This window comes from Mya arenaria, chromosome 6, assembly GCF_026914265.1.
Source record: "Mya arenaria isolate MELC-2E11 chromosome 6, ASM2691426v1".
NCBI classification, from domain to species: Eukaryota; Metazoa; Mollusca; class Bivalvia; order Myida; family Myidae; genus Mya; species Mya arenaria.
The window spans coordinates 38,868,317-38,881,820 of record NC_069127.1 but is presented as its reverse complement, the minus strand read 5'-3'; the positions used below and the strand labels follow the sequence as shown (position 1 = coordinate 38,881,820).

The window sequence follows — 13,504 nt, the reverse complement described above, 5'->3', positions numbered from 1 at the left end:
GATCACATTCGCGATGGATTAAGCACTCATCCACACCACCTACGGAGTATGGGCGTCATTAACCACATAATGTTTGTCACTGATCATGTCCACTATGTATGTGCCAAGCATCACAAACCATTCTAAGAACTTTTATCAGCCTGTTATCAACAAACAAATTTGCCGGGTATTAAATAATAAATTTCTGACTGAATTCCCCTCGCCGTTCCAGGCTCGCAAAGTTAAACAGCTCCCTAGCGATCTTAATCTCCTTTGGATCCTGCCTGTCAACACAGAGTGGGTTGTTTTTGAGTTTCTTCGCCCTGGCCTTTAAACCGTCAATGTCCACAAAGTCTCGAAATCTCATAACTAGTCTTCTCCCCTTCCTCACCCTCATACTAGTCCTATTATACATGCTCCCTTAAACTTCATGTCTAATGTATCAATTTGTGATACATTTAGCAAACATCTGAAAGCCAAATGTTTGCCAACAAAAGTTTTCAGTTAGACTGTACACCACGATGTCTAACACTATCTAAAGATTTATTTGTCGGTAGTTTTTAAGTCTTCATCTGAGCGCTAGATATTTTCTCTAATTTATGAACTTTTCTATCAAGATCTGTGAAACATCTTGTTTTTGGTGATGTACATGAAAACTGATGGTATTCCACTTTTTTATTGTTCCTGTTGATTTTTTAAGACAAGGTTAAAGACTGTTTTCATACCTGCAAAACCATATATGCTACTTAGGCTCCCTAAATATTCATTACGAAAATTATATCACACAGTCTCTGTTTTTAATGGTTAAATATGTGTCTTATTAAGAATTATGCGTTTTACTTTTTCACACTCTCAAAAACTAATTAAACCTGCTCAACATGTGTGGCTATTTATATACATGATATGTATAGAAGCAAGGTCACCTAGTTTGGAAAGTATTTTAAAAACTGTTTTATCTTTACGTAAACTGTACTAATGAATACAGAACACAGACGTTAAAGGGACATTTCTGATTACATTACTGTGAAATCTATATAATTCATGTGAATCATTTTATTTTACCCGATCTGTAAACGTGCTATACTATTCGCCTTATTAAACGTTTGTTATTATTGACAATAATTATTGGTCTAACCAAACGATTCGCACGTAACCCATACCTTTTTACTATTGGTCTTAATACCCGGTGATTCACAGCTTATTTGATACAATGTAGAAACACATGCTTTACATAGTTACAACACGGTCAGGAAAGAAATATGCAGTGAAATACAAAGTTCTTTCTAGGGTTGGTAAAATCGAAAATCGATTGAAAAGTTCAAACTCGGCGACTACCGATAGCGATTTTGTTATACAATGCATATGATTACTGTTAATATATCCAACTCATTTGAGTAGTGTTTTTAGGTGTCTTGATAAGTGTTGAATCATAAAAAAGAAACAAGGAGAAAGCGGTGCGATAAAATACCAGAGAGTTAAAAAAAAAGAAAGATGCACAAGTTGTCATTGGTATCTATCTATGTTCCAAGTTTTGATCAAAGGTCTAGTGCAGTTGTTGTGTTAAATAGTGCCTGGAATAAATTGTATAATATAATTGAATAAGGGGAAAAATGAATCCTGCTTCGGACAAAATTTAGTCGAAGAAAAGAAGAAAAAAAAGAATATAAATGAGCAAATCAGTATGTTTCGTTTTCAGTCGCAAGGGAGACTTATCAATCCTATTTTATTCTAAAATAATGAGCAAGATATTTGTTGTATTGCTTGAGATGGGTGTGAGATGTACAAAGACACAAAAGTTTGGTTACATGTTTACTGTGTGCAGTCCGATTAGCAAGTGCTATTAAAGTGTACAGCATCAGTATATAATAAATAAGACATGCAATAAAGTTAATGATTAAAGGGAAGTAATGCAATTTAACTCATTGTATATTGTAGTGTATGAGTAGTGTATATAATACAACACTATTGTAAACGTATTGGTTTATCAAACTATATTCCAACACTCAATGTTCATTTTCCATTTGTGAACTATATGAACAAGGTGTCTTAATAAAATACTTTGATATGATTAATATTTTATTTACATTAAGAATAAACATATAGTGTAACATATCATAGAAAGGGCAGGGAACCACATATATTAAAACTTGTCATGTACATCGATCATTGAAATGTTAATCGATCATCAAACCATCATAGCATCAATATACATGCACAAACGTAACAATATACAAATATCAAAGATCTAACAACTGTTTTCCGAAAAAGTAATTTGCATTATAGTATAACAATTCCATATACATATTATTTTCATTTTTAAAACATTAAGGTTATAGAAAGAGGTAAGTATGCATAAAACAGTCAAACCCACTTAATGTCTTATGAGTACAAAAGGTGTTATTATATCAATCTCCTATCCTCTCATATATAGATATATATTCGTGTACATTAAATACCGCGAAAGCAATCGATTAAGCACAGTTTGTTAGAGAATAAATTTTATATACACTTAAGGAATAAAATTGACCAATTATACAATATTTAATATATATTGATACCTGATACATATCAATACAGTTGCATGTGTGCAATATTTCATTTATTGAGACTGTAAGTGCATTTGTTTCATGATAACGCTTTGTCTTGCGTAACAAGCCTACAATGCGCAAATCTTGTAAATTTACATTTTACTGAACGTTCCAAGGCGGTACCTAACAATTCTTGATAACATACCAATTATATATATATATATATATATATATATATATATATATATATATATATATATATATATATATATATATACAGTATGTATGCACTGTGCTGTTTGTAGAGTTTTGTGCTGTTCTATGTTTCTTGTTTGTGATTTCTATGTCTTTGGCTTTTGCCCATTGCCACTAAACCGGGTTTATGTTTAAACTTTTTGCTACTGAGCATGTTTCTGTAGCTTTTTGCATATATATTGATTGCACTGCCTCTGTGTTACATTCTACTACAGCTCAGTTGTAGGCTCAAGGACAAAGTATTCGTGCTGTGTATCTGTTTCCACAACCGTGAACTCGCTATGGTCTTTCTTTGGCGCTGCCGCTACTTGATAGTCGTATGGTGTTTGTTTAGAATGTTGGTCAGTATTGGACTCCAGGACAAAATAAGTGTGACCTTCAGAATTGTTCTCTTCCTCAGCAGTCGTCGCAGAACCTTTTCGGGCTTCACCATGCTGTTTCTTCCCTTTGTCAACGATCTTTGTTACATTTTTAGCCTTAGCATACTCGGCATTTGTACGTGTTGGTTCCTGCGCATCAACACGATGGTCGTCGGCGTTTTGCATTTGAGCTTTCAATCCGGATAGGTTAATGTGCGAATAATTATCGCCCTGATCTACTTGGTCTGCCGTTGGTCGAACATGACTCATTTGTGCATGGCTGTATGTCTCGTCGCGGCTTTCTTCTGTTTTGCCTTTACGTTTGCTAGAACAAGAGTCTCCCAAGTGGTTATAGGTTGCATCTTTGTCTTCAGGTTTAAATGACTTACCATTGGTGACATCTGACATGTGCGAGTAAGTATTGTCGAACAAGGCATCTTTAGAGTTAGGAATGTGCGAGTAGGTCGCCTGAGCAGTAAGAGATCCGTCAATGTGGTTGTACGTGTTATCTTGTGGTTCGTTGTTAACAGGAAAGTGTAGCCGCAATGTGTTGTATTCACCATCCATCATTTCGCCTTCCACAGATTCATGTTTACCAAATCCACTGTCTTTGGAAGAAACCGACACGTTGTCGGCAGACGGGGCACAATGTTCATCATAGGCTGGGTTACAATGGATATTATTTTTACGCATCTCGTCATGCTCCCTTGCCGCACGCCGTTTCCTTTTCCTGAAGCGGTTTAAAACATTTATATTTTAAGAAACAACTTTAGATTTCCGAGGATTTTATAAGTTGTTACTGTATTTCTTGTACTGAGGATACACATATATAGTAAAAGAAACTGCGTTATGAGGTTTGAAAATTCTCTTGAAATTTCTAAATTAAAAATAAAAAACAACATAATTCTTAAACTCTTTCATCATTGTTACAATGACTACTTGGTTTGAATAATAAAATTATTTGGTTAATGAGTCAAGTATGACCGAAATAATTGTTTTACCTGAAAAGGATCACCAGTCCAATTGTTAACAAGGCAATAAGGACAATTCCGCCAATAGAACCGGCTATGGATACGGGGACTGACTCTGAAATATATCAAATATGATTAAAATACTTGTTCTGTTAATAGTCGTACATACCAAGGTTAAACCGAACCAAATTAGTACAAGTGTAACGACGTGTTACATCCTCATAAGGTGAACGAAATTCTTGCTGGATCCGTACCTGTGTTATTTTGGTGATTAAACTGAACCATTTCATTAATATTTGAACTATGTAACACAATTAGAACAGTATTTAAGTCTCGGTTTCAAACCACAAATCTAAGAAAACATTGAATTGAGTAAACGTGTGTATTGTGATCTAAAAATCAATAAACGTAAGAATCTAGTATTTTAAAGTCCAATGGTGATATTTAGTTTTAAAGCTATGAAAGGCAATTATGTGTTAATTAGCAATCTTTCTTGGGGGTCTTACTTTTATCTTCTTCCAAAAATGTACTCGAAATGGATTCTTCGGACCGTGTTGATGGTTCTGCTTCAGTGGTTGACGATGAAATGGTCGCCGATGTAGAAACATTTGTTGATCCATTAGTCGACGAATTAAAAGTTATTTCTGCAATATAGGTAATGGGCATAACAAACTTCAAACTTGGAAAAACAATATTTTCATAAATAAGGACGTTTATCATATGCCATACAGTGGTTTATGGAAATTTATTAATAAGTAAGGTTGATATTTCACTGTTCATGAAAATATGTTGTTTCGCTCAGCTTTGTGCATATAAAGGTTTTCATCAGGACCTAGTTTCTCAAAATACTTATGTAGACATTCAATCACTAACCTAACAAATTTTACGAATTTCGTGTCTAGAGCATGGTACAAAACATAAAAATAGTCTGTTAGAATAAAGTATTATCTTGATTTTTGGTAGTAAAAACGTTTGGTTGATTATATGAATATACGTTTTTAGAGCAATAAAAAATAGTACTCAATCGAAAATCGAAGTTGTTCTTTAGTCTTTCTTATTAAATGACATTCTTAAGATGGTGCACATGACGTTTAATTAATATTAAAAAATCAAAAACAAATCATGAGATGAAATAACCAGAAAAAAACCCTCTTCGGCTTACATTATACACATTTACAGGATTGAAGTAAGTTGTTCTCAGTTGAATCAATTTGTCTATTTGTCCGTATCAAACGTCAGTGCAAAAATAAATGGCGTTACGATTACTAGCAGTTTGGCGCTTTTACATGTTTAAGTGCAGTTAATTGCCATTTTAAATAAATTATATGACAAATCACAATCAATGTAACCTCGTAAACACACCAAACAAAGTCACGAGTGGTGCACCTTGTGGTGCTCTCTCGTTGAAATATATTGAGATCTTACACTGAGACATAACATTCTTCATTTATAATATGCATCTGTTTCTGCTGTTTTTAACTGCTGTATATACATCAAGTTTGTTTTTTCACTGCTCTTAAAACAATTGCATATCAATTTGCAAAAGAAATTCTTTCTTGCAGAGTGAAACGAAAGAAAAAAAATAGTTGAGTAGGTTTAGGGGAAAATATTCAATTAGGGAAGACAACACTAAAAGGATAAGGATTATATTGGGTATTTCGGTCAGCTATAAGTGGATCCCATAATGATTTATTTCAAGGTCCCTGAATAGAAACCATCATGTTTGTTCCGTTGCAGAGGCAAAGAAGCCCTAAGGTGTGGATCAAATATCGACTTCCTTGCTGAGAGGCGGACACCTATGCAATTCCATCATACCAATCGCAATTGGATATTATTAATTTAGAGAAACTTACTTTCCGTACAGTGTTGGCCTTGATAACCGGCCTTGCATTCGCAGATATAACATATAACGCCATTTTGACATATATAAAGTACATATTCGACTGAAAAAATAAGACAATTACATTCTTTTCAAAGGATTTCATTCAATTATCTAAATGGAACCTGTTTTAAGATCTAAATTGCAAAAAAAAAAATAAGGATAAAGATGTATCTTTTTAAACTTATTTTTATACAATTAAGCCAGTTTTGTGTAATGATGACAACACATTATAACAAGCAAGATATGTTTATAAAACATTATGCCCCGTGAGTGCCGCATTGTCAGCATCATTTGCTATAGTGCATAACAGCATTTTAAAAATAAAATGCTTTGACAACGGCCTTGACTTTGACCTACTTATAACAAAATAATTGGCGTTATCTGCTAGTCAAGGACACGTTTCTTTGTCCTGCGCCCAACAGTTCTCGAGTGATTATGCGAATAGCTGACCCCCAAACACTAGGTGCCATATACTGGTCAAAGGCAACCAACTGGAGTGAAATATTAGTTCTACACGAAACCGTTCTCTTTTATTCCGACAAAGCTGAAGAAAACGTATACTGTGGCCTTGGCCGGTGAAGGGCAATGCACCGATGGAGTTGAACAGTCCTATGTCAAATTGTTTTTGAGTTACTGTGCAGACAAAACATGGTCGGCAGACCGACAAAAAAAACCAGACATACCGACCAACCCTCCCTCAAACCGATCGACACATACTTATTTTCAAACTATCATTAAATTGAAATAAGTTTGATACAATTTTCAAAACTATTCGTGTCTACTTTCTGACAAATCATATTTTAAAACTTCATATCATTTTGTTTCATGTTTTTGGTCTGCTACAAAACATGCAGTTATCATGGGACGTGTCCGATAAATAAAACTTGTATTGCAACACGAACGAATTATTTAAAACACTTACTGCAATATGGAAATGCCCGGCATAAAACTGCGAGTGGGATGTCTATAAAAGAAACAGTAATAATTGGAAAATAATGCTTTCGAAATGCGCCGAGCAATAAAAATATTCAGGTGCCGAATATGTATATACATTTCTGATGGTAAGAATATTGGCATATTTCAAATATTTCCGGTGCGCCGGGAATATCCGACCCGAGGGCACGTACCGGAGCGTCGTTATCCGCTACACAGCATACCCCAAGGTCAAATTGTCTCATTCACGCTAGATCAATACATTCATGTCATACCTTTAACTTTTGATTTTTAATAAAGTTTTTATTACGTCATGACGCGCAGTAATCTGAAAATGGGGGGGGGGGGATAAAAATCAGAAATAGAAATAATTGTAATGCAATTAATAAAACTATTCGAAAATTCTTTCTGACAAATGATATTTTAAATTATAATTCGTTCTGTTTCATGTTATTGGTCTTGTACAAAACATGGTTTATCATGGGACCTGTCCGATATATAAGACGTGTTATGAAACACGAACGAATCATTTAAATCACTTACTGCAATGTGGAAATGACCGGCATGAAACTGCGAGTGTAGCGTCTATAACAGAAACAGTAATCACTGTAAAATAAGGCTTTTGAACTGCGCCGAGCAAAAAAATAATATTCAGATGCCGAATTACATTCCTGATTGTTAGAATATTAGCATATTTCAAATATTTCCGGTGTGAGTGGGACAATCCGTCCCGAGGGCACGTGCAGGAGCCTTGTTATCCGCTACACAAAATACCCCAAGGTCAAACTGTCTCATCCGTACAGAGCACATAAGATCGATAATTTATTGTCACACCTTTAACTGCCAAATTTGACGCTTTGACGCGCAGTGATTTGAAGGGGGGGGGGATAAAAATCTATAAAGTGAAATTAGTGAGAATAAATTAACGAAAATACTCGAGAATACTTTCTGACAAATGGTATTTTAAATTATAATTTGTTCTGTTTCATGTTATTGGTCTGGTACAAAACATGCAGTAATCATGGGACGTGTCCGATATATAAAAGTTAAAGACGAATGAATCATTTGAAACACTTACTGCAATGTGAAATTGACCAGCATGGAAATGCAAGTGTAGTGTCTATAAAAGAAACAGTAATCAATGTAAAATAATGCTTTCGAACTGCACCGAGTATTAAGAAATATGCAGAGTTCGAATAACATTTCTGATGGTCATAATATTAGCATATTTCAAATATTTCCGGTGCGGGTCGGAAAATACGGACTGAGGGCTGGCGCCGGACCTTCGATATCCACTGCACAGCTTAACCCAAGGTCAAAATGTCTTATCAAATAGTTTTGCTTTTTGAGGATATTCATTTTTTTGTATCAAACAGGGAATGCCAAGATTCTGAATGTCTAAATAATACGAAAATCATTTTTATAACATAATTTGATTGTTTGGACGAAAACGTCGTAACAAGCAGTACTGAAAAATGTCAACGTGCACAGGAGTTATGGCGTCAACGGACACTCTGTTCTTTTCTTTAATACTGCTATCTGACTAGTTAAGCTTTAATTTAGATGGAGATGTTCCTAGTTCACCATAATATAATGTATTTATTGCACAGTTGATAAGATTTTCTAGAATATGTACAGATGTCAAAAATTTCAGGTCTCGCAGTAAACTTTTGACGGAAAAAATTCTAAAACAGGGTTTCAGATATTATAAATTTAGGAAAAAAATTCAAAATTTGTTGCTGGTCATTATAATCTTATATCAAAGTACAATATTTGTCTTAATTCGATGATTGCTAATAGTATTTCTCATCCCGATTAATAATGGTGATGGTTTAAACAAAATTCGTAAAATTAAAATGTTTCCAGCAGATAGTTGGGCAGATAGACTCAATGAATTACTTTATTTTTTATTAAAACCGTGGATATAAAGGTAAAACTTTAAAGAGTACTTGCCTTCTAGTTTTCGAAGATGAATTCCTGAAACAAAATATAGGGTTGAATATAGCATCCTTACAAAACTAAGCTTTAATTCCTATGATTTTATGAAAATTTAGCAAATTCATGTTATCTTTAAAACATTATTTGGCTGACTCGGAGTTTTATTGTCATTTTCTACAAATATTTTACATAGGTAATCATTTGGAAAAAAAGATTAGCTAATATTTGTGGCTTTTATTTTTAATAATGTTTTCTTTATTTGTTCCCAGTTTTAGTACAATGATGCTTTTTATTATAAAACTCTATAATCACACAGTTTTAAACCTTTTATTTTATAAGGTAGACTGTGTGTGATGCTCATAGTTTCAAATAATGACTGCATCGTGTCTTTGAAAAGGTTTTACATTAGGTGCTCATAATTATATTCCTTCGTCTACAAATAGAGTTGGGATCTCTAATCATAGAAGTTTTATTATTAACTTTCCTCAAGTTAATGCAAACCTTGATAAGATTAACCTTTTACGTTTTTCTTTTATTTAGGATTGTTGGGATAAAAATGAGGTTTGTGGACTTAAACTGGTTTACCCCCCCCCCCTCCCCCCGTAAATTTACATCTTACTGACCGTTCCAAGGCGGTACCTAACATTCCTTGATACACATACACAGCTGTTTTATATATAGTATGTATGCATTGTACTGTTTGTGGAGTTTTGTGCTGTTCTTTCTTGTTTCCTGTTTGTGATTTTATTTTTTGTTTTTGTGTTCTATGTCTTTGGCGTTTTCCCAGTGCCATTAAACCGGGTTTATGTTTAAACTTTTTGCTAGTAAGCTTTTCTCTGTAGATTTTCACATAAGTATTAAAAAGGTACATGTCTGGCGATGTTTTGCATTCATTTAAATAAACGCATATTTAAATTGATTTCTTATATATAAAAACAGATATAGGCAGCATTTATGACATGAGACAGTTATTGATGATCCTTTAAGAATTTAACCAAAATAATAGTAAAACGTCGTTATATTACATTTGAAAGGCCATGAAATCGGTAAAACGTATCTCTACGCATGTACGTCAAATATTGTTTGACCATATGGTTTACGATACAAGGCATGTAAACAATGGTAGCAGTTAAGAATATAACTAGTATTGAAAGTGGCTGCAGGGTTTCGACTCGACAATAAATCAACAACTCATAACTGTTTTTCACGATACTGGTTTTCAAAAAGTCTTCTTGTGCATAAATGCGTTCAAAATATGTTCGTCGAATTGTTTAAAAGAAGAAGAGTTTATGGAACTTGTAGCAAATGCATTCCAGAATGCTTTTCAATAGATAATTCAAAATTATTTTTATGTACGACAAAATGTTGCTGACAGAGCGGCGCTCAAATTCTCACAGAAAAACAAGATTTATCCGATCCAGAGATTTTTATTGTGCTGTGTGTCGGCCAGTTTATAGCCAATAATTAACGATTTCAGTAAACAATACATATTACTTAAATTTTCATAGAAAATATATGTATACATCCAGTGTCTTCCATTAAATGTGTCAAAAATAAAACTTTTTTAAAGACCATATGCTCATTACTGAGAAAAATATCAAGTGATGCGGTCGGTGGTCTAAGAAACAGGTTTTTTTATGTTAAAAAATCCAAGTTTAACTTCATGTGTGCTCTTTTTTCTAAACTACCTCTGTGTACGTGATCATTTGATTACTCCAACTGAAGAATTTGTGTTCTTTAATTTTATATTAACATTTTCATGTTAATGCTGTTGAACTAACTAATAAAATAATAATAATAAATGAAGTTTAGCTTATATTCTTGTGATATAAAAAGCGCATTTGATTCTTGTTTTTCTTGTTTTAGTTGTTGAAATTAGATTGGTGAGAGTTTTCTTTGTCAACTTATATTCAGTCCATTATGTATTTCCTGTATTAGTATATAAAAGTCTTTAGGAGTTTTCGCAGTCCGACATTGTAGTTCGAATAATAGATGATTTTAATCGAAATACATTGGCATGACATTACATTACTATATTTCTGTTACTTATAAGCATCCAGAAATTGCCAAGCAAAATAATGATTTAGAAAATAAATACGTGTTTATAAACTCATGTTATTATTAACATATGAAAAGAGTTCGATTTTTAGTGTTTTTATGTGTTTTTACTCAGACATTGAAATATTAAAAACACAAAATGCACTTTCAACTTTGAAAAATACAAATATATTATTAAGCATAGTCAATGCTATTAAGTAACCAATATCTATATTGTGTATAAAGAATGGTACCTTTCTTGACAAAATCCATAAGGATCAGAATCATTATTAAAACCCTCATTTCCAAACACAAATAAATCCCAAAACCGCGTTTATGTAGCGCACCTGTCCTGTAATAAATTCGCGTTAGTCTTGATTTGGAAGGTAGGCGGAAGTTTTTGTGTTTTTAATTGTAACTTATAATTGAATTTATTTCCTTCTTCAAAACATTGTTACGTTTATACATCATGTATACACCACTTCGCTTGAAATGTTAATGGTAGTTTATATTGATTTGATTTAGCTTAGTGAATATATATTACTTGTTTAAATACTGTGAATTTGATACAATATTTGTTTTGATGTTCAGCTCTGCATATCATTTTAATATAGGGTACGCGACGTGTATGTATATTTATGTATAAATTGATCAACAAAGGAATAAGCAATGACAAGGACAAATGATATTTTGAGGATATATTGAATTTACATTTTGAAAAGCAATTTTATGTCAGACATAAATAATAAACATTTAAGAGCCATATATATAAATATGTTGACACATATCTACGATCGATTAGTTAAGTTTAAACTTATCAATTTTAGAAGGATTTCAAAACAAGTCATTATAGCATTAATTCGATGTAATGCGCAGTTAAACATAGGAGCAGCAACAACCAGTCCAGTTGAGTACTAATGACTCAAAAAGCTGATAGTTTTCAAAGATTTATTATTATAAGTACAACATCTCAAAAACTAAGAGTCATATGTTATACCTTTGACCGTGCTAAGTCAATGTATTTCAATACACCCAAAGACTTCAATTGATTAGCAACAGCAGAAAAGATGGTCAGCGGACTACTCTTAAGAAAATGTAGTCTAGTTGTTAACGATACATTGATTTCTTAACAAAATTCCTCACAGTAATTGACAACAATTGTATAAAGAAATAAACTGTATACTTTAAATATATACATAGTATGTATAGAAGCATGGCCACCCAGTTTTGAAAATTTAATTTTTGTATTTTAAAAAACTGATTTATTTTTACGTAAACTGTACTAATGAATACAGAAGACAGACGTAGAAAGGTCATTTCTGATAACATAACTCTGAAATCTATATAATTTATATGAATAATTTTATTTTACCTGATCTGTTTACATGCTATGTTATTCGGTTATATGTTATAAAGTTAGTTATCATTGACAATAAATATTGGTCTAACCAAACGATTGGCACGTAAGCCATACCTTTTTACTATTGGCCTTAATACCCAGTGATTCACAGCTTATTTGATACAATGTAGAAACACATGCTTTACGTAGTTTCAACACGGTAAGGAAAGAAATATCCAGTAAAATACAATGTTCGTACTAGCGTTATTCAAACCGGAAAATTGAAAAGTTCAAAAACGGCTACTACCGGTAGTGATTTTGCTATACAATGTATATGATTACTGTTAATATATCCAAATCTTTCGGGTAGCTTTTCAAGTGTCTTGATAAATCTTGAATTATATAAAAGAAACAAGGACAGAAAACTGTGCGATAAAGTACTACAGTGTTAAAATTCTAGCAGGATACAAAAGTTTGCATTGGTATATATCTATGTTCAAAGTTCTGATCAAATGTCTCGAGCTGTTATTGTGTTAATTAGTGCCTGAAAAAAATGTAAAATATAATTGAATAAGGGGAAAGTTCCTAGAGGTATTATTCTTGTAAGGTGCACATCTTCTCATCGGTATCTACTAGTATCTATGTTTTAAGTTTCAAATAAACTCTACAAGTAGTTTTTGAGTCCTGCTACGGACAACATTTGATTGAAGACTTATCAATCATATTGTATTCCAAAATAATGAGCAAGATATTTGTTGCATTCCTTGGGATGGTTGTGAGATGTACAAAGACACAAAGGTTTGGTTACATGATCACTGTGTAAAGTCTGATTAACAAGTGCTATTAAAGTGTACAGCATCAGTATGTAATAAATAATACATGCAATAGAGCTTAAGACTAAAGGAAAGTAATGCAATATAATTCACTGCATATTGTAGTGTATGAGTAGTGTATATAATATAACACTATTGTAAACGTATTGGTTTATCAAACTATATTCCAATACTATATGTTCAACTATTATTTACCATTTGTGGACAATATGATCAAAGCTTATTGATTTAATACTTATACTGATATGGTTGATATATATTTTCATTAAGATTAAACATAAAGTGTAGCATATCATAGAAAAAGCAGGGAACTACAAATATTAGAACTTGTCATGTTCATCAATCAATAAAATGTTTATCGATCAGAAAACCATTATAGTATCAATATACATGTATTAACATTACAATATACACAAATAAAATATCTGATTTCTGTTTTTCAAATAAGTA

The 13,504-nt window shown here is 32.6% G+C and overlaps 1 protein-coding gene across 1 annotated transcript in view; it reads right to left on the bottom strand.

The window, feature by feature from the left end:
* The window catches only part of LOC128237779 (uncharacterized), a 30,360-nt gene extending 19,190 nt beyond the window's left edge, over window positions 1-11,170 (bottom strand). The window contains exons 1-2 of the mRNA XM_052953365.1: window positions 11,137-11,170; window positions 6,897-6,938 (exon numbers count right to left, since the gene is read on the bottom strand). Of these exons, the coding sequence (XP_052809325.1) occupies window positions 6,897-6,938; window positions 11,137-11,170 (76 nt within the window). The remainder of the gene's footprint in view (window positions 1-6,896; window positions 6,939-11,136) is intronic.
* Window positions 11,171-13,504: the final 2,334 nt, after the last annotated feature.